Source organism: Sinohyriopsis cumingii, unplaced genomic scaffold (assembly GCF_028554795.1).
Source record: "Sinohyriopsis cumingii isolate HCF-2022 unplaced genomic scaffold, ASM2855479v2 utg000938l, whole genome shotgun sequence".
Classification (NCBI taxonomy): Eukaryota; Metazoa; Mollusca; class Bivalvia; order Unionida; family Unionidae; genus Sinohyriopsis; species Sinohyriopsis cumingii.
Window position 1 is genome coordinate 1,607,501 of NW_028315944.1, and position 22,264 is coordinate 1,629,764.

Here is a 22,264-nt window from a genome sequence, read left to right on the forward strand (position 1 = left end):
AAATCACATTTCTGTATCTTTCAGATTTCATCTCTCATAAGTTATAGCTTTGCTTCATTTATGACACAGTTTTGCTTTTTAATTTATTGCTATATCATGAAGTGTTTTTGTATAAAAAAATATGTCAATCAATGTTTCATTTAAATTGATCACTCAATGATTTTTTTAGTGTAAATAACAGATCTGCTTTCCACAAAACTGCTACAGTATATGCTGCTTAATTTTTATGCCTTGTAAATAGAGACCTGATTTCTACCACCTGTGATTTCTATCTCTGAAAATATAGACATTATTTCTACCATCTGATTTTCTACCACCTTTATATATAAAGACCTGATTTGTACAGAATTTGGAATTCCATTTGGTACCTGACTGATTGTACTGAATTTAAAATTCTATTTGGTACCTGACTGATTGTACTGAATTTGGAACTACATTTGGTACCTGACTGATTGTACTGAATTTAAAATTCTATTTGGTACCTGACTGATTGTACTGAATTTGGAACTACATTTTGTGCCTGACTGATTGTACAGAATTTGGAATTCCATTTGGTACCTGACTGATTGTACTGAATTTAAAATTCTATTTGGTACCTGACTGATTGTACTGAATTTGGAACTACATTTGGTACCTGACTGATTGTACTGAATTTGGAATTACATTTGGTGCCTGACTGATTGTACTGAATTTGGAACTACATTTGGTGCCTGACTGATTGTACTGAATTTGGAATTATATTCGGTATCTGACTGATTGTAGAGAATTTGGAATTACATTTGGTGCCTGACTGATGGTACTGAATTTGGATTTGGTGCCTGACTGATTGTACAAAATTTGGAATTCCATTTGGTGCCTGACTGATTGTACTGAATTTGGAATTGCATTTTGTGCCTGACTGATTGTACTGAATTTGGAATTACATTTGGTGCCTGACTGATTGTACTGAATTTGGAATTACATTTGGTGCCTGACTGATTGTACTGAATTTGGATTTGGTGCCTGACTGATTGTACAGAATTTGGAATTCCATTTGGTGCCTGACTGATTGTACTGAATTTGGAATTACATTTTGTGCCCGACTGATTGTACAGAATTTGGAATTCCATTTGGTGCCTGACTGATTGAACAGAATTTGGAATTCCATTTGGTGCCTGACTGATTGTACTGAATTTTGGAATTACATTTGGTGCCTGACTGATTGTACTGAATTTAAAATTCTATTTGGTACCTGACTGATTGTACTGAATTTGGAATTACATTTGGTGCCTGACTGATTGTACTGAATTTGGAACTACATTTGGTGCCTGACTGATTGTACTGAATTTGGAATTATATTCGGTGCCTGACTGATTGTAGAGAATTTGGAATTCCATTTGGTGCCTGACTGATTGTACTGAATTTGGAATTCCATTTGGTGCCTGACTGATTGTACTGAATTTGGATTTGGTGCCTGACTGATTGTACAGAATTTGGAATTCCATTTGGTGCCTGACTGATTGTACTGAATTTGGAATTGCATTTTGTGCCTGACTGATTGTACTGAATTCGGAATTACATTTGGTGCCTGACTGATTGTACTGAATTTGGATTTGGTGCCTGACTGATTGTACAGAATTTGGAATTCCATTTGGTGCCTGACTGATTGTACTGAATTTGGAACTACATTTTGTGCCTGACTGATTGTACAGAATTTGGAATTCCATTTGGTGCCTGACTGATTGTACAGAATTTGGAATTCCATTTGGTGCCTGACTGATTGTACTGAATTTGGAATTACATTTGGTGCCTGACTGATTGTACTGAATTTGGAATTACATTTGGTGCCTGACTGATTGTACTGCATTTGGAATTCCATTTGGTGCCTGACTGATTGTACTGAATTTGGAATTCCATTTGGTGCCTGACTGATTGTACTGAATTTGGAATTACATTTGGTGCCTGACTGATTGTTCTGAATTTGGAATTACATTTGGTGCCAAAAGGGCCAGATCATCATTGAAATTAATTGTTCCTATTCAACAGTGTGTGTGTGTGTGTGCATGTGTGTGTGTGTGTGATTTGAACTTTTAACCTAGGTCTAACAATTTTTCAGTCATATTGCAACAATGTCTGCAGTGTGGCAGTTTATAGTGATGTTTAGCACACAGACATCTAGCATGATGTCCCACCCAGTCACATTATCCTGACACCAGGCAGACCAGTCATAACACTAACCTCTAAATGCTGAGTGCCAAGCGAGGCAGCTGTTAGTACCATTTTTTAAAGTTTTTGGTGTGACTCAGCCGTGGATCAAACCCATGACCTCCCACATCCTAGGCAGACGCTCTAATCACTAGGCCACCCGAGTAGTTCCCTATTCATAAGAAGCTAATTATGTAAAGATACCTTGAAAAATAATTTCTACTACGACCAAGGTAACAAAAAGTGATGGTAGATGATCATACTGTTAGAAGTGTAACAGTAAAATATTCAGCATAAAAAAATTCATTGAAACAGTACCAAATGCTATAAGGAGTGAGCTACTGATCAATACAGACAAGCAATAATAAAAGCTGAATAAAGTAATCTTAGGCCTCATGTTGATATTGTTTTATATAATGACAAAAAAGCAGCAACAATTTGATCTGATGTAGCATATAACAATGATGGTGAAAAATGTACAAAATATTTCTTGAATTTAAAACATAGAAACTAACAACTCTAGACTATTATTAGACTGATTAATCAAAATGGTATCAAAACAAAATATGCAGGAATACTCAAGGAGCATGGTAAAGTTTTACAAAATAATTTTTGAGTAAACACTCAATAAAGCTAACTGTAGTGTTAAGAAAAATATACAAGTACTGAGAAGAAAAAATCTATTTTTTTCCTACTGATGATGAAGCTTTCATTCAAACATCATAAGAAAGCAACATGTGAAGAGTATAGTAGTCAATGGGTGTGATAATGTAATGTAACGAAAAATATGAAAAATCAATCAAGTGCGTGGAACAAATGGATCTTATACAGTCTTCTGGATGGATATTTAAATTGTTTTACTAATTAAATGTTGTTTTTGAGAACATTTTGATGCTGGGAAATTGTCATTGACCCAACATCAGGTCACATCCAGTTCAATCCGAAAGAAAGAAAAAATTATATACCTTTCTACACATTGGAGAAGTCTTTCGTTAAATTGTGACTACAAATGAGCTGCATAAAACTTTTAATTCTACTTCAAAAAATATATTTCAAATTTAATAAATGTTGTTGTTGTCGTTGTTGTGGTAGGGTTAAATGTCATTTTTCAGCACATGATAGGCTATACATGGCGGCCAGTATTAATGGTGGAGGAAGAACCCGGGAAAACCCCAGAAAGAACCACTGACCCACTAGAAGCTACTTGCAAGCTTTCTCACATTCCCACATTGGCTGAATCCGAGACTCGAACCCACACAGACAGAGGTGAAATGGCAGTGATCCGTAATGACTTAATAAATGAGAATCAGTCTGGGTTTATCATGCCAGCACATATAGGCATAGACATGGGAGCTACATTGCATGTTACTGATTATTTAGACAATGAAAATTTTCCAGGACTCTTCCTCTCTGCTCATTTTGAAAAGGTTTCTGACTGTGTTTGATCATTAGTATCTAACGACAGAACAATTTTGGGTCAGACATGACTTACTGAAATAAATTATTTTTGTATACTTATAGTACCTTGTGTCATTATAGCCAAACTCCATTTTGATAAGACCATCCATTTTGTATCATTAAAGATAAAAGATTTTCAGGTTGTACACTTTTGTAGCCATATTAGGTTTCTGAATGGTACCATTTTCATTCAGAACCAACTTGGGATGAATGTATGTGTAAAGTTTCATGGCAATTTTCCAAGTAGTTTATGAGGAGTAGTGATAAGAAACCTGTCCTAATGGCAATCTTCCAAGTAGTTTATGAGGAGTAGTGATAAGAAACCTGTCTTAATGGCAATCTTCCAAGTAGTTTATCAGAAGTAGTGAAAAGTAGTTTATGAGGAGTAGTGATAAGAAACCTGTCCTAATGGCAATTTTCCAAGTAGTTTATGAGGAGTAGTGATGAGAAACCTGTCTTAATGGCAATCTTCCAAGCAGTTTATCAGAAGTAGTGAAAAGTAGTTTATGAGGAGTAGTGATAAGAAACCTGTCCTAATGGCAATCTTCCAAGTAGTTTATGAGGAGTAGTGATGAGAAACCTGTCTTAATGGCAATCTTCCAAGTAGTTTATGAGGAGTAGTGATAAGAAACCTGTCTTAATGGCAATCTTCCAAGTAGTTTATCAGAAGTAGTGAAAAGTAGTTTATGAGGAATAGTGATCAGAAACCTGTCCTAATGGCAATCTTCCAAGTAGTTTATGAGGATTAGTGATAAGAAACCTGTCCTAATGGCAATTTTCCAAGTAGTTTATCAGAAGTAGTGAAAAGTAGTTTATGAGGAGTAGTGATAAGAAACCTGTCCTAATGGCAATTTTCCAAGTAGTTTATGAGGAGTAGTGATGAGAAACCTGTCTTAATGGCAATCTTCCAAGCAGTTTATCAGAAGTAGTGAAAAGTAGTTTATGAGGAGTAGTGATAAGAAACCTGTCCTAATGGCAATCTTCCAAGTAGTTTATGAGGAGTAGTGATGAGAAACCTGTCTTAATGGCAATCTTCCAAGTAGTTTATGAGGAGTAGTGATAAGAAACCTGTCTTAATGGCAATCTTCCAAGTAGTTTATCAGAAGTAGTGAAAAGTAGTTTATGAGGAATAGTGATCAGAAACCTGTCCTAATGGCAATCTTCCAAGTAGTTTATGAGGATTAGTGATAAGAAACCTGTCCTAATGGCAATTTTCCAAGTAGTTTATCAGAAGTAGTGAAAAGTAGTTTATGAGGAGTAGTGATAAGAAACCTGTCCTAATGGCAATTTTCCAAGTAGTTTATGAGGAGTAGTGACGAGAAACCTGTCTTAATGGCAATCTTCCAAGCAGTTTATCAGAAGTAGTGAAAAGTAGTTTATGAGGAGTAGTGATAAGAAACCTGTCCTAATGGCAATCTTCCAAGTAGTTTATGAGGAGTAGTGATGAGAAACCTGTCTTAATGGCAATCTTCCAAGCAGTTTATCAGAAGTAGTGAAAAGTAGTTTATGAGGAGTAGTGATGAGAAACCTGTCTTAATGGCAATCTTCCAAGTAGTTTATCAGAAGTAGTGAAAAGTAGTTTATGAGGAATAGTGATCAGAAACCTGTCCTAATGGCAATCTTCCAAGTAGTTTATGAGGATTAGTGATAAGAAACCTGTCCTAATGGACAAATAATAGACCATTTCATTAGCTCTTCTGTTCTATCACCAATGGAGGCAATAAATGGCTTTTAAAAACTAAACATGCTAGGGTTGTTTCTGTCAAAAGTTTTCAATTTTGTCATTTTCTGTTCAATGCCTATAAAAAGGAAATTAATAAAGTCTTTTTATTTTAAAGAAAGAAAATATAGCATTTGATGAAGAATTGACAACACTGGCAGCATTGACAACACTGACACAAACTTAAAAGGCCTTCTTGTCATGAGGCCTTCTGTAAAATCTGGCCTCAACAGTGGATTTTTTTAGATGCAGTTAAGTATATTTTTTTTCTATTACAAGAAATGATGGTCATATCTGAAAACAACTTCACATAATCTATAACATTCTGAAAGGTCTTCATGCTGGAGATATTTCTGTAAAATCTGGCCATCTTTTATTTACCAGCTTTTGAAAAGATTTTGTAAAGGTTTATATTTTATTAATAGCACCCATATTTAACAGCGGATTGTCATAACTGGTATATAAATGTTCAAACCTGGTCAAATTCATAACAGTGGTTAAAGAGAAAGCTGTAGTAATAGTGGCTACATCTGATGACAGATATATCAGCATTATCTGAGCAAATGTGAAAGACTTCTATGTAAGGGATGATACTGTCAAAAGACCTATATGCAAAAAATGATACTGTCAAAAGACCTCTATGCAAGCAATGATACTGTCAAAAGACCTCTATGCAAGGAATGATACTGCCTAAAGACCTCTATGCAACCAATGATACTGTCAAAAGACCTCTATGCAAGCAATGATACTGTCAAAAGACCTCTGTGCAAGGAATGATACTGTCAAAAGACCTCTAAGCAAGCAATGATACTGTCAAAAGACCTCTGTGCAAGGAATGATACTGTCAAAAGACCTCTATGCAAGGAATGTTTCATCCAAAAGACCTCTATGCAAGGAATGATACTGCCAAATTCAATGTGTTGAAAGTGCCATAAAAATCTGACCAACCAACAACTCTCTCACTCTATCCCTTTCTCTCTCCTTCTGTCTCTCTACCTCTTTTCCTTCTACTTCTTTTGTATGAATTGCATACATGTACATAATATGAAACCATATCAGTCACATGATGATCCATATAAATTTTGAATCAACTGTAGTAAAAAGACTTATTCTAAATTGTGACAAATTTTAGTCTGACTTCCTTTTTCTACATTTATAGCAATTAGCAGATTAAATATGTTTAAACAAAAACATATCAGATTATGATAAAATATACCAAAATATTGCTGTCCATTTTCTTGTATTAAAAACATATGAAAAAGAGGCCACTTTTGAGAATTGTTAAGTAAGTGTAATTTTGTAAGTGCTAATTTATGGTAATTACTACTAATGCCTTCCAAAGGTCAAAAATAAAACTGGTAGATATTTGAGACTGACATAGAACAGTAATGAACTCAAACACACACAGAAAAGGAAATGGCTGAATAATAAACAGACAGGTAGTGTTAATCAGTATGACCAAAGGTGAGGTACACTAACATGAAAAATAAGCACATAGCAAAAGCTACATCATTTTAACTCATTAACCCTGAATGCTATGTTAACACATCATGAGGCTGTACCCTACTTCCAAGCTCTCTATCATCAATATCATTTAAGATAAAGAAAAGTTGTGGTATTACACAAAAGTAGACAGATATAGTTCTCTACAATAATACCAAATAATATAGACTTTCTACTTGCATTACAACATACAGAAGGCAAAACCTGATTTTTGAGACCCGATCTTTTTTAGGCCAAAGCGTTTTCAGAACCGGATTTTATGTCCAGATTTTAAACTTCTTGGTATGAGATCCAATGCAGACAGGTCCGAACTGCCGGTAAACCTTTGCAAAACATAGGTCAAGTTTGTGGTTTGTAGTGAAAAGTGGCCAGACATGAAAATCACGTATCCAATATGCAAAACAAAGAAAAGAAGTCCAATTTTTAACTTCCTGCACATGTGCAAGCAGCATAGCCAATCAAATGTACAAGCAGCATAGCCAATCAAATGTACAAGCAGCATAGCCAATCAAAAACAACATTTTTTTATACACCTAAGTATCTGGCTTAATGAAAATCTCTGAAGAAGATTTACTTGGTTGTATTCAGAAGTAACCCCCAAAAAGGCATTTCCTAACCCATTTCAGATGACAATGAAATAATCTCCAGGGTTTAAAATATAATGGATTAATTTCATTGATATCACCAAATATGAATATGCCTTGTGTATGCGATCATTTGTGTATTAACACTGCACATAAGTTACAAATGAAAAGCCACTGTTTGACAATATGTAAGAGGTTTAAAAAAAACTTGCTAACTCATTAACCCCACATGCAACCTTTACTTGTCATGTAGTCATACCCTAATTCCATGCTCTATACTGTCAACATCATTTCTCTCACCAACTTTGTGTCCCCAAACAACCCACTTACTTGATGTCCCCAAATGACCCACTTACTTTATGTCTTCAAACAACCCACTTACTTTATGTCCTCAGATGATCCACTAACTTTTATGTCCTCAAACAACCCACTTACTATATATTCCTAAACAACCCACTTAATCTATGTCCTCCTACAACTTTCTTACTTTATGTCATCATACAACCCACTTACTTTATGTCCTCAAACAACTCACTTATTTTATGTCCTCAAATGACCCACCTACATTGTCCTCAAACAACCATTTACTTTATGTCCTCAAACAACCCACTTACTTTATGTCCTCAAACAACCCACTTATTTTATGTCATCATACAACCCACTTACTTCATTTCCTCAAATAACCCATGAATTTATGTCCTCAAATGATCCACTTACTTTATGTCTTCAAACTTAATCTATGTCCTCAAACAACCTTCTTCCTTTATGTCCTCAAACAACCTACTTACTTTATGTCCTCAAACAACCCACTACTTTATGTCCTCAAACAACCCACTCACTTTCTGTTCTCAAATGACTCACTTTGTGTTCTCAAATGACCCGCTTACTTAATGTCCTCAAACAACCCATGAATTTATGTCCTCAAACAACACACTTACTTTTTGTCCTCAAACAACCCACTTTATTTATGTCCTCAAACAACCCCCTTACTCTATGTTCTGAAACAACCCACTTACTTTATGTCCTCAAACAACCCACTTTTTTATGTCCTCAAACAACCACTTACTTTATGTCCTCAAACAACACATTTACCTTATGTCCTCAAACAACCCACTTTCTCTGTCCTCAAACAACCCACTTACTCTGTGTCCTCAAACAACCCACTTAATTTATGCCCTCAAATGACCCACTTACTTTATGTCCTCAAACAACCCACTTACTTTATGTCCTCAAACAACCCACTTACTTTATGTCCTCAAACAACCCACTTACTGTATGTCCTCAAATGGCCCACTTGCTCTTATCTTCAAACAACCCACTTTATGTCCTCAAAAGACCCACTAACTTTATGTCCTCAAACAACTCACTACTTTTTATCTTTAAACAGGCCAATTACTTTATGTCCTCAAACAACCCACTTACTCTATGTCCTCAAACGACTCACTTTATGTCCTCAATGAACCCACTTATTCTATGTCCTCAAACAACCCACTTATTCCATGTCCTCAAATAACCCACTTACTTTATGTCCTCAAACAACCCAATGTCTAAGATCTCCTTTGCTGATGGTCTTTCTCTAGGGTCCTGAATGGGTGAGAAAAAAATAAAATCTGGTAATGGACAAAAATAATAATGAATTATAGATGTCTCAAAGACAAAAGTGATGCAAATTTTCTATATAATGCAAGCTTCATCATTTATTTAATTCAGAATCAGATTATAAGCACTGAAATATAATTCTAGGTTAAATTTTATCAACCAATAGAGAACATTCTGTAACCTCCATTTTGTAAAAGTCCTGAATCATACCAACCTAATTTGAATACAAGTATAAAGAGAATATTGCAGATACATCTTTGCCTAAAGAAATTACCCACTCTGATACAGTATATATATCTATATTGTTAAGATTCTAGGTCTTAAGCTAGGTAAAAGAAACAATCAAAACTAAAAGATAAGTAAAATTCAACAATAATAAATTTATCTAAGTTACAAATGGAATATTTAAGAGAAACTTTCAATTTTTGTGAATTAAATCCCCTAAAATCATAAATGGCATATCACAAGACCAAAAGTATAGAATGTTCTGAATGAATTCCAATAGATTTTTAATGTGCTGATCTACAAATGTCTTGAATTTGCTGAAATGCCAATAGTATTGAATGTGCCAATGTATCAATAGTACTGAATGTGCTGATATACTGCAATGATTTAAACCAAAATGTCTTTGAATTAATTCACAAAAATCCAAGAATAGTATGTTAATTCAGTCAATGAACATTTAACTAACTACAATAAATGACTTAAATATTTCCTCTAAAAATTCTGATGATAAAATTTCCAAAGATTGATATGAAACAGGAATGAATAATTGTTTACCTACCCTCTATTTATATAGAAACTGCCCTCTGATGTATAATGAAACAGATTGTCTCTGGAAACTGATCATTTCTAACAGAAAATTCCACCAAACTTACAAATAAGGTCAAGCCTTTAAATTAAACTTAAATAAACATATTGTTTACTTCTACATCTTATTTACCTCTTAGAATCATGACAAAAACCAAGAAAGCAAAATATGACAATAGTCAGGTAGGCAAAAACTCTACACTCAATCACAGACAAAGGTCAAGCACACAATAAATATTAAATGTACATAACAATATTCTATGCATGGCTTTGTAAGTTTGTGATCAGTTACATCAGAAATTGCATCTGTCTGTCCAATGATACAGTTTGTAACCCTAATTTTATAAACCCAGAGTGGGAGAAAATGATCATAATTTGTACAAGGATGCATATTTGACAAATTTCTTATCTAGGATGCTGGTCCAGCAGACTGGAGGTGGAAGTGATAACAGGTGATACTCAATCTAGGCCACAGATGCTTTCCTGAGGCTATGTGGTAAATTGAAAGTAATTTCCCATTGGATACTTGTAAATTAGGAAGTTGTTGTTGTTGTTGTTGTAGGGTTTAATGCCATTTTTCAGCACACGATAGGCTATAAATGGCAGCTGCTATTAATGATGGAGGAAGAACCCGGGAAAATCCCAGAAAGAACCACCGACCTATGAGAAGTAAATTGGGAAGCTTTTGGACAAGTAATGATAACTTAAGCATAACAAATTAGGCATATGGGCTGTGCTTGAGTCACAGTGCATGGCACCAGTGATGGCATATGAGCTGTGCTTGAGTCACAGCACATGGTACCAGTGATGGCATATGAGCTCTGCTTGAGTCACAGCACATGGCACAAGTGATGGTATATGAGCTCTGCTTGAGTCACAGCACATGGTACCAGTGATGGCATATGAGCTGTGATTGAGTCACAGCAATGGCACCAGTGATGGTATAAATACAGAAGTGCAAACTGAATGTTATTTCTTCATTATAAATGGTATTAAAATGAAAGCATGTAAGCTGAATTGGTATAAATCAAGTGCCACCTGTATGGAGTGGTCCAATATTATTAACAAGAGTCCTTTGAAGGAACTGATACTCTACTGTCAACATATATTATCTAGGAATCCATGACAAAAATTTCCTGTCCTTTTATTCTTTTGAACTGCTGAGTACTGAAACCATGTTTGCTATTCTTGGATGACACTACAATTGTAATGCCTGTTTGTGTTATCATGGTAACCCTAACATACCAAATTTGTAAGACAAACTACCTTCTTACATCTTTATGCTCACATTTCCACATGATAATCAGAAGTGCAATATAAATTTTTTGTCATAGCCTTTGATTTTAACCTGACATCAGTGACAGAGGATCACTGAACTTAGTTGCCCTAGACAATGTCATGATATACTTGCAGTGCTGAGTTTGGTTAAAGCATTATTTTCTTTTATGTGGGGGGAACAGGTGATTGAACCAGCATAGTTTAAGGGATTCATTAGCTATATTCACACTAAAATTGTAATACCTGTTTGTGTTATCATGCTCACAAGCCAGTACAGCACAAAACCCGAGTCAAGAGCACTGACTTTAAAATTAATATTAATGTACTCACTGTCAACTTGTATATTCGCTAAGATGGCTGCCATAGTGGCCATATTGCACCTAAATACAAAGTCTAGTGCAAATTCATTGGTTTACATACAAACCTGAACTTAGTGAAACACAAATATTCACACAATGACATCTGACTTGGCACCAGGATCAGTTAGGTCTGGTTTTTAAAATTTTTTACAAAGGTGTGGTGGTCAAAAAAGCGCCATTTTCATTCAGAACCAATTATACACTCCAAGAAGTGTTTAAATTAAAACCTCATGTTATTTTGACCAATAATACAACATGCGTAGCTATAACGAGATTTGTTAGATTACCACTATAGTACCATTGATGATGGTTGTCAGGACAGATATTCTGGAGGTTTGTATCAGCATAATTTTAATATAGAAACAACGATATATTGCATTAAAGAAGAAGAGTTTTTATTAAAAAAAAACACGTCAGTGTGGACAAGCATTCTGGAGTAGATGTAAATGATATGTTTCACATTTCTGAGATCAAATCGGCAACATTTCCGTTGACGACCAACTACAAATAGTGAAGTGTTTTATCAATGAAACCCCATGCTGATATGACCTGGGCCATTAAGATAGAAACGTGGTTAGAACATTTTCGTTGCCAATCAACCAGATATCACATAAAGTCTAGTAAAATCTATCGGACCATCTGTTCAAGAGAAGTGGCAATAACAAGATTTTGAAGACAGCTATCATGTTTCTATACTGGAGATATGATCAGTGCCATTTTCATTTAGGACCTATTACATGAATAAGAAGCCTTTTATTGAAAACCGCATATCACAAATATCCATTCTGAAGAAATAGCAACAAGAAGATTTATAAGAACACTGATGCGGCAGCCATATTAGACATCTAACCACTAACATTTTTTTAGGACAAACTTATGTAATAAAAATCTTTTAGTGAAAACCCCATGTTCATATAACCATAGATTCAGAAAAAGTAGTGAAAACAAAAATGTTTGAATTCTGATTATAAGTATTTACATTTAGGATCAACTATATATAAAGTGTTTAAGCTAAAACCAAATGTCAATACAACCAAATGTCAATATAACCAAATGTCAATATTACCAGATGTCAATATTACCAAATGTCAATATTACCAAATGTCAATAGTACCAGATGTCATTATTACGAAATGTCAATATAACCAAATGTCGATATTACCAAATGTCAATATTACCAGATGTCACTATTACCAAATGTCAATATTACCAAATAGCAGTATTACCAAATGTCAATATTACCAAATATTCAAGAACAGTGGCAATAATATTTTCAAGAAAACCACCACAGTAGTTATGCTAGCTGTCAGACTGGCACCATTGTAATTTAGGACACACATCATAAGAAGTCTTTCTTTGAAAATCTAATGTACCTATAACAATTTGCTGAGAAGAAGTAGTGTTAAAAAGATTTTCCATATGTCGGCTACTGTAGTCAGATTGGCACTATTTTCATTTAGCACCCATAGACATTGTAAAACTTTCTTTATCATAAAACCCCATGGAAACATGCCAATCTGTTCAAGAGAAGCAGTAATGGATTTTAAAAATTGATGTAATTGTGGTCATACTCTATGTCCAAGAGGTACTATTTTAATTTGGAACCAAGTAGATCCTGAGATAAATGTGTATATAAAGTTTCATAGCAGTTTTCCCAATAGTTTTGAAGGAAACATGATAAGAAATATGTACTAACAGAAACACACTGGACAGAAGAGACAACAGATGGGCCAATGCAGAGCCATAATGAAACCAATTTTTTCCTAGTAAAATACGTTTCTTTGAGATTATTTACCCAATCATAATACTTTAGGAGAAGTACTACTAACTTGCAAATCAAGCCCTCCCAGATACTAGTTTTAGCTAAAGACAGGTAAATGTTGTCAGCTAACTTAGATGGTGGTCAGGCAGAGTGATCTCCCCTAAGTATAAGGATTGGCTGAAAAATCTGTGAACCTCTCAGTTAGTATTGGAGCATATGGCATGCTCTCCATGGATATAACTGTGGGGAGGTTGGGAGAGTGCATGTATGTTATGATTGGGTAAGTATTCTTGAAGAAACATATTTTACTAGGAAAAACTGGTTTCTTCTTTCAATATGTTACCCTATCATAATACCTTTGGAGAATAGGTACGAAGGGGAGGGAGGTACATCCCCTTACTTGGAGATACCACCTCCAGTCCCATAAAGTATGTGAGATAGGTTCTAGATAACCTGACTGCAGGGGACTCCACCTGTTGGAGGGTGGCTTCAAACAGGAAAATATTTCCCCCTGCAAATCCAGCAGAAGTCATGAAGCCATGTCTTAAGAAGTTGTCGATCAACCTGAAAGGGTGACCTGTTGAGCTGCGGATATAGGACCCACCAGTTCAAATTGGGCCCTTTGGCATCACAGATCTCAGAGATAAAAACCAGAGAATGAGGATTCCGATCACGATGCCACCGCTTGAATGATATCGGCTAGAGAACAGTTCTGGTCGAAGGCTATGCTGATGGTAACCGCTCTAACCTCATGAGCTGAAATGCGTAATAAATTCATTTGAGCTGGGGTTAATTCTTCATATGCTGAGCAAATAACCCACTTAATCCAGGATGAGATAGTCAGTGTTGGAATATCCTTCTGTTCTTTCTTGTGAGTTAAAAGTAGGCAAAATCTTAACTCAATGCAGCAGCTCTGTTCTATTAAGGTACCTCTTCAAAGCCCGATCTGGGTCTTGTAGGGAGGCCTTGAGTTGATGTGTCCAGACTAGACAGAGGTTCATGACAAAAGTCTGGTTACCCACAGAAGGCAGCATGTTCTTGGCAATGAAAGAGGATGCCATCATAAGTAAGACTGACCTGTCTTGTCAGAACTACCTTTAATTTGGTCTGCTGATGGGGCAAGTATTTCACTAGTTCTGCATGTTGCTGCTAATGCCATGAGGCAGCAGGTCTTGAATGAAAGATATGCCCTTGAAAGTTGTCCTAAAGGTGTCTTGTTCAGCCAGTTTAATACCCATGATAAGTTCTACTTTGGGCACAGGACTAACATTTTCGGCTGTGTATGCTTGTCCTAAAGGTGTCTTGTTCAGCCAGTTTAATACCCATGATAGGTTCTACTTTGGGCACAGGGCTAACATTTTTGGCTGTGTATGCTTGTCCTAAAGGTGTCTTGTTCAGCCAGCTTAATACCCATGATAGGTTCTACTTTGGGCACAGGGCTAACATTTTTGGCTGTGTATGCTTGTCCTAAAGGTGTCTTGTTCAGCCAGCTTAATACCCATGATAGGTTCTACTTTGGGCACAGGGCTAACAATTTTGGCTGTGTATGCTTGTCCTAAAGGTGTCTTGTTCAGCCAGTTTAATACCCATGATAGGTTCTACTTTGGGCACAGGGCTAAGATTTTTGGCTGTGTATGCTTAAAGCTGGAGAGAAGGTCACATAAGTCCTTGTGTTGTTCGATATCTTCTCTTCATTATGATGAAAGGTATCAACAATTGTGGAGCAGTAACCTTTTATCATACTCAGTGCTAACTTTCTCTCTTTAAAGAGTCAGAGGAGGAGATTAGCTATTGCAGTATAGATTCCAAGAGAGGTAGGAGGAGGAGGTTAGCTATTGTGGTATAGGTTCCAAGAGAGATAGTACTTGTTCATTTTTGCATCACTTGGTGAAAACGTGCCATTTGCCTTTGCATGCTTTCAAAGTGGAGGCCCTTCTTGCTTGAGCAATTCTCTCCATTAAATATTGTCAGAACTGTTTATTTCTGAGGGACTGTTTAATACTATCCAGACATACTGGTTCAGTAACTCTGGGTTGGGATGAAATAATTGCTTTTGTGGTTGTTAGAGTAGATATGGGAAAATCTGAATTTTCCAAGGAGATTCCACTGCAAGACTGATGAGGTCATTGATCCACAACTTCTCCCATTTGAGTGGTGCAATGAAGATAGGGCAGCACTCAGATTCTCTTGATTTCTGTATCACTTTTAAAAACAGAAGTGTTGGAGGGTAGGTATATGTCTCTAGGCCATTCCAATCTATTGACAGAGTGTTGACTGCCCAGGCTTTTGGATCTGGGTTTTCAGAGACAAAGGCTGGGAGTTTGGTATTCCACCTTGTTGCAAACAGGTCCACGAATGGAGTTGCATTGGGTCTGAGTGAAAACTGTGGCAATTCCATATGTATTAGAGGAATGTTCTGGCCAGTATATGGTGAACTTGTATGTGGATTTGTTTGTGACAACACCACTTTAGAAAGTCCTACACCAGGATGCAAAAGTCTGGAGACCTGGTTCCTCCTTATCTTTTGAGATAAGTCACCACTGTAGAGTTGATGGACAGAATAAGGACTCCCTTGCCATGCAAACATTTCTGCCACCAGTGTAATGCTTTCATAATGGCTGCCATCTCCAGAATACTGATGTGCATATGTCATTCCAATGGAGACCACGCACTGCTGGCATCCCAAAAGAATGGTAGTACGTGGGCTCCCTCAAACTTACATTGGTACAGACTGTAATCTTTGGTGGTTGTACTTGCAGAGGTATATCTGGTGTAAGCCAAGTTATGTTGCCCCAATTCCACAGATGATGCCCTGATTGTGTGCATGGTGAAGGAGACATCACAATCAGTGTGGACTTAAAATACACATACCTTCATGTCCCTATTCACAAGGCTTACAGGAAGTTCCTGCAGTTCATCTACAATAAGATCATATACAAATTCAGAGCACATATTTAGCCTCAACTTTCTAGAGATGACCATCACTGTGAAAGTCATTCACTGGTGGCAGGGATATTTATATGGCAAGGAAGTCCTCATTCTGTCCAACAATTCTACAGTGAAATGATTGAGGGTGCTTAGGTCACTGACCAGATGCAGAGTGCCATTTAGGATCAATAAAAGTCTGGAATGAAACCCAGGAGAATTTGTGTTTTAAATGAGTTCTAGCATCCTTTTCTGGAGAAGGTCATTTCTTTCTTGCTGCATGGGTCTGTTGAGATGTTTGTAACTGTTGGGACTCTAGACAGAGGATGAGGAGTGTTGAAAGTGATGCAGAGTCCATCAAAAACCATTTGTCGAGTCTTATCCCATCTGGCAGTGAAGAACTGGAGCCTTCCTCTGACCAGGATGTGTGGAAAGGGTGAAGTGGAGATGACATCATTTTTACGGGAGGAGGCTGTCAGGAGAAGAAATGTAGAAATGAATGTTGAAACCCTTTCAGTGTTTTATCCACTTTGGTTTGCAAGAATTGTGGCTGTTGCAGGATGGAGCTCCAACAGGACAGCTTTTCAAAGGTTTGTGTCCTATGTGTGGCCTTTTTGTTGATTTCCTGTAATATCCCTGTATTGCCAATGTGGTTGTGGAGAGGGTAATTGGTTTTGCTGATGGCTTGTATGCTGACTTCTTCGACCTGGATGTTAAACAGAAGGTTCGAGGTTAAAGGTTCTGGTCATAGTTTGGCCTTGTGTGATCCTTAAGGAAAGTGGAGGTAGAGAGTATTGAGTCTGGCAATTGTGAATTGTAGGTGCGGTTATGGACTTATCCAATGTGTGTTCATTGGACCTGTTCAGTACTCAGACTACTCTTGAGACCAACTTCCCTGCATGCCCTGAAGAAATTCAAAGTGAGAGATGACAAGCTGCAATCCAACCGTTGGAAGAGAGCCATCAAGTCCAACATGGAACCTGAGGCTACCATATTGCACAATAACTGCAGAAAGTTATCAAAAAGTTGTCCAAACCATATATATGGAGTGTGGCTTTGTCATTTCCTAAGTGGCAATATCAGTGTTGACTGCAAATGAAATACTGGTGTATGACAAATGTAGAACTGATGATGAAGGTTTTGATGCTCAAATCTAGTAACTGATGACGAAGGCAGGTCAGAATGTCTGTAACTCTCCCAGACTGCGTAGGTAATTTAAGTTGGACTCTTCCTTTTTCATCATAAGATCAACAGATGCTGTAGCTCTGTCCAGGTTGTTAATGGGGTGGGAGGAGTAGGGCAGAACTCCCGGGATCAAAGGTGGAAAAATTTCCTCCATGGAGGCTCAGAAATTGATTGCAAGGCAAAAGTCTTATGTAATGCTTGAGACTGGCAAAGAATGATGAAGTCTGCCATTCACTAAACTCGTACAGCTCCCTGATTTAGAAACTGTGACTTCCAGGCAGTTGCTGATTAAGGAGTCTTGTCTTGTGGCAGTGTTGAGAAACTGAATATGGGTCAGACTTGTCTTCGTAAATGCCTACATGGGTTGAGTTTGATGAACTGGAAGCCAGACTGTTTTCTGGTAAATAAGCCATTATTAGTTGTTGTTTCAGTCCCTCATGATCCACAGTATATGGCCTAGGCCAGTGAAAACAGAAATAGGCCATCATGTGGATAGGATGTCATCAGGATCACCAGGTTACAGGATGTTTGATCAACATAACTGGTCCATGTGCCTGCTGAGTGAGAGAGAACTTGGCTGTTTGTTAGCTTTGTCTCTTGCTGTTCTGCAATAGAAATAGAGCTGAACACTGAGGAGGCAAGGCCAATAGGAGTTGCCAATAATCCTGAGTCCTGTGGTGGTGACTTAGGTGCGGATCTGCTTCAGAGCATGTTGATGTCCGGTGCTTCATGACTGAAGGGTAAGAGTTGACTTAAATTCATTGTCTACCAGAAATTCTCAGTGAGGAAAGGTCAGCATGCAGACATATGACATCTTTGTCCTTCACTGTGCATTACTGTGCTTTGCCCCTAGTTCTAATCTGTAAAATAAATAGAGCCAAATGTATAAAACTGAAGTCCTCAAATGTCTTTTGAACACAATGTTGGTGCAGAGCTAAATCTTAAAGTTGACCCAGAAATTAATAATGCTTAGTCTAACAAAGCAATGAAGCATACAGGTAAAATATAATGACAATACCACCTGTAATTAGGAGAGGTACAAACCAGTGAGCATGTACTTGTCTTGTTGGAATACAGAGTGGGCGCAGAGCTGTACCAAATGATGGTTATCTAGAAAATAGTGATAGCAAATGATCTTAATTACAATACCACCTGTAGGGAAGGTCAAGGATGGCATGTGCAGGTAGAATCATTGAAGCATGGTGTCTCAATATTAGGATGCCTAGGTAAAAAAAAACTCACATGTATGTACCAGTAACAATGGAATTATACATATATAAAGAGTTTTCAAAAGCATAAAGACATGCAAACATATAAAAGTTATTGTAGCCTGCACCTATCTTGTGAAGTCACACAGGCTAAGTGCTCTTAAAAATATGAATTACCTATGCAGAAAAATGTTACTCAAGTGACACCTATAGTATGTATGAACATGACACGACTGAGTCAACCATGTATAGAGAGCTTACCTGTACTCATTATTGTAGGTGCAACAATATCCATTACCTGTAGGGAAAAAAGCCCAATGACTGCCTGTACAGGTAAAATCATCGAAAATTACACATATATTAGGACTTTTCTATAAGCACTGGAGAGTTGCATGTACATAAAATAATTATAGCTTGAACTTCATGTGAAGTCACTTAAATTCCCCATGCAAGTAAAAAAATGTGTGACAACAACAAAGTGTAAGAAAATTGTAAAGACAGAACTTTCTTGGCATAGGAAGAGAAAAATATAGACGGAGCATACTTTCCTTATAAGTGAAAAACTTGTAACTTGTAAGGTATATCTTCCAAGAAGATTCTGGCTTTTGCAAGGTCTCTCATGACACAGCCTGCTTCTTGGCACAAGCAGAAGTAGTAACCAAGAGGTTCATGGATTTGCTGCCAATCCTTATAACCTAAGTTGGTAGATAACTTCAAGCTCCCTTTAGCTAAAAGCAGTAAATGGGGGCTGGATTTCCAGGTAGTAGTAGTTCTCCCAAGATATTATGATTGGGTAGCATATTTAAAGAAGAAATCCAGATTTTTGCAATGGCTCTTATCAGTAGTTTTTGAAGAAGGAATACAAAATCCAAAATTTGAAGTGTATTTTGGAAAATAAAAAAGAATTCATTATTCTGTAAATTATTTACCTTTTGCAGCATGTGTTTAACTATGGCCTTCATCTGCTGTGAATATCTGCCATCAATTTCCTCCTGCTCAACTGACACTATCACATTAGCGAGGCGAAGTGGGTTCTGCAGATTCAAGAAAAATTGAGCAGGAGTTGCAAACATGGTAGGATGTCATAAGATTTCTACAGGATTTGACAACAGTATTTCTTTTACTTGATTTCATCTATTTTCTTGGGTATAAACTATCATGGCTTGGGAAAAAATATAAATTTCAATTGAATTTAAATGTGTGAATTGGGGAAGGAGTCCTGTCAGTTCATTGAAGAGCTTATTGAAATTCTGGTACCTCCCCATTAGTAAATTCAAAGCATACAAAACTGATTCGGTTAAATTATTTTTTGTGCATAAACATAACAAAGAAAAAGCTTGCAATCAATCAACAAAATTAACAAACATCACATTAAATAAATCATTATAAGGTTATATTTCCTACATGACAAAATTCACTGATTTTGTATAATACACTGATAGGATACAATTCACTGATTTTGTATACTACACTGACAGGACACAATTCACTGATTTTGTATAATACACTGATAGGACACAATTCACTGATTTTGTATAATACACTGAGAGGACATAATTCACTGATTTTGTATAAATCTGACAGGACACAATTCACAGATTCTGTATAATACATTGGCATGACACAATTCACTGATTTTATATAATACACTGAGAGGACATAATTAACTGATTTTGTATAAATCTGACAGGACACAATTCACAGATTCTTTATAATACACTGGCATGACACAATTCACAGATTCTGTATAATACATTGGCATGACACAATTCACTGATTTTATATAATACACTGATGTGACACAATTCACTAATTTTATATAATACACTGATGTGACACAATTCACTGATTGTGTGTAATACACTGACATTTGAATCAGAGGTATCAACCTTTACTTTACTGACATGGTAATTTAAGTACTGACTTTATATGTGACATAATTTTTCATCATTGAAATATACAAAATATTAAACAAGTCTATTAATATCCAAAATATTAAACAGGCCTATTAATATCCAAAATCTACTCACAGATGCTTGAAATGTTCGTGTGAGTGTCAGAATCTCAAACACAACACATCCAAGAGACCAGATATCTGTCTTATAATCATACCTGAAACAAAGAAAATTCAACAGAATATCACTGGCTCAAACATGGTTCAGTAAGACATGCTGGATTAGGCTGTGTTATTTTTAGCACCAACAGAACGTTCATAACAAAAGTTTTCATATTATCATCTCCCTTTACAGCTGCAATCCAGTTTTCATATTATCATCTCCCTTTACAGCTACAATCCAGTCTTCATATTATCATCTCCCTTTACAGCTAAAATCCAGTTTTCATATTATCATCTCCCTTTACAGCTAAAATCCAGTTTTCATATTATCATCTCCCTTTACAGCTATAATCCAGTTTTCATATTATCATCTCCCTTTACAGCTACAATCCAGTTTTCATATTATCATCTCCCTTTAAAGCTACAATCCAGTTTTCATATTATCATCTCCCTTTAAAGCTACAATCCAGTTTTCATATTATCATCTCCCTTTACAGCTACAATCCAGTTTTCATATTATCATCTCCCTTTAAAGCTACAATCCAGTTTTCATATTATCATCTCCCTTTAAAGCTACAATCCAGTTTTCATATTATCATCTCCCTTTACAGCTACAATCCAGTTTTCATATTATCATCTCCCTTTACAGCTACAACCCAGTTTTCATATTATCATCTCCCTTTACAGCTACAATCCAGTTTTCATATTATCATCTCCCTTTACAGCTACAATCCAGTTTTCATATTATCATCTCCCTTTACAGCTACAATCCAGTTTTCATATTATCATCTCCCTTTATAGCTACAATCCAGTTTTCATAAAGATAATATGAGGTTTCATAGTGGTACGGTTATTTTACAGAGAATGCTAATGACTGAATGAACAAAATGAATGAATGAATGTATGAATGATTTATTAATAGGTGATTAATATACAAACTTATACACTGAATGAAAATAAAGCTGGAAACAAACAGAAAAGGTACAAGACACACAGTTTGAACCAAAATTTTGTTTAAAATGAAAACAATATTATCCCTTTCAAAGATTATTTTTGCTGCCTTCAATTACATCATTTCAATATTTCATAGAATAAGGCAAGAAATAACTTGGTTTTGCCTTAGAACGATTTGATCAGTTTCACTGTACATGCGTACATCATTACCTAGGGTGGATAATTGTTTTCTAGTTAAGTATTTGAACTAACATGCATCTCATGATAAATCACTTGCAGTGAAAGACACAAAAAGCCCAGGATGCACAGATATTTCACCTTTGCTAAATACTAATTTTCGTGTAGATTTAAGGCAAGTTTCTGTTCCAATCAACACACTGATCTTTGTAATATTGTCAAGGAGTGTATGCTCTTCATTTCATTCTACAGCCATAGGGGTAAGAGTTACATTTTATTTTATTTGCAAATATGTGAAGCATATTCAGTTTTAATGATGTAGTGTGAAATGTTGCCTTTGTCACTACACAGATTTGAAACGTTGTGAACTTTTGAATTGTTACAAGTTGCTATTAGGAGTTTAATTTAGTAGCATGCATTTATAGATTTTAATTCCATACATATTACAACCAGTTTGGTTTTATTTTAGCTGTGTGTTCAGGTGTATCAGGCTGTCAGTCTG

General features: G+C 36.2%; 2 protein-coding genes across 3 annotated transcripts in view; one reads left to right on the plus strand and one right to left on the minus strand.

Moving 5' to 3' along the window:
* LOC149772994 (uncharacterized) overlaps window positions 1-40 on the plus strand; it is a 4,842-nt gene extending 4,802 nt beyond the window's left edge. Inside the window, exon 4 of the mRNA XM_089946979.1 lies at window positions 25-40. Within this exon, the coding sequence (XP_089803105.1) occupies window positions 25-40 (16 nt within the window). The remainder of the gene's footprint in view (window positions 1-24) is intronic.
* LOC149772993 (serine/threonine-protein kinase Nek9-like) overlaps window positions 1-22,264 on the minus strand; it is a 183,278-nt gene that overhangs the window by 144,541 nt on the left and 16,473 nt on the right. For both annotated transcript variants that reach the window (XM_089946952.1, XM_089946951.1), the window contains exons 7-9: window positions 20,606-20,687; window positions 19,505-19,609; window positions 8,972-9,033 (exon numbers count right to left, since the gene is read on the minus strand). In XM_089946952.1, coding sequence (XP_089803078.1) covers window positions 8,972-9,033; window positions 19,505-19,609; window positions 20,606-20,687 — 249 coding nt within the window. The remainder of the gene's footprint in view (window positions 1-8,971; window positions 9,034-19,504; window positions 19,610-20,605; window positions 20,688-22,264) is intronic.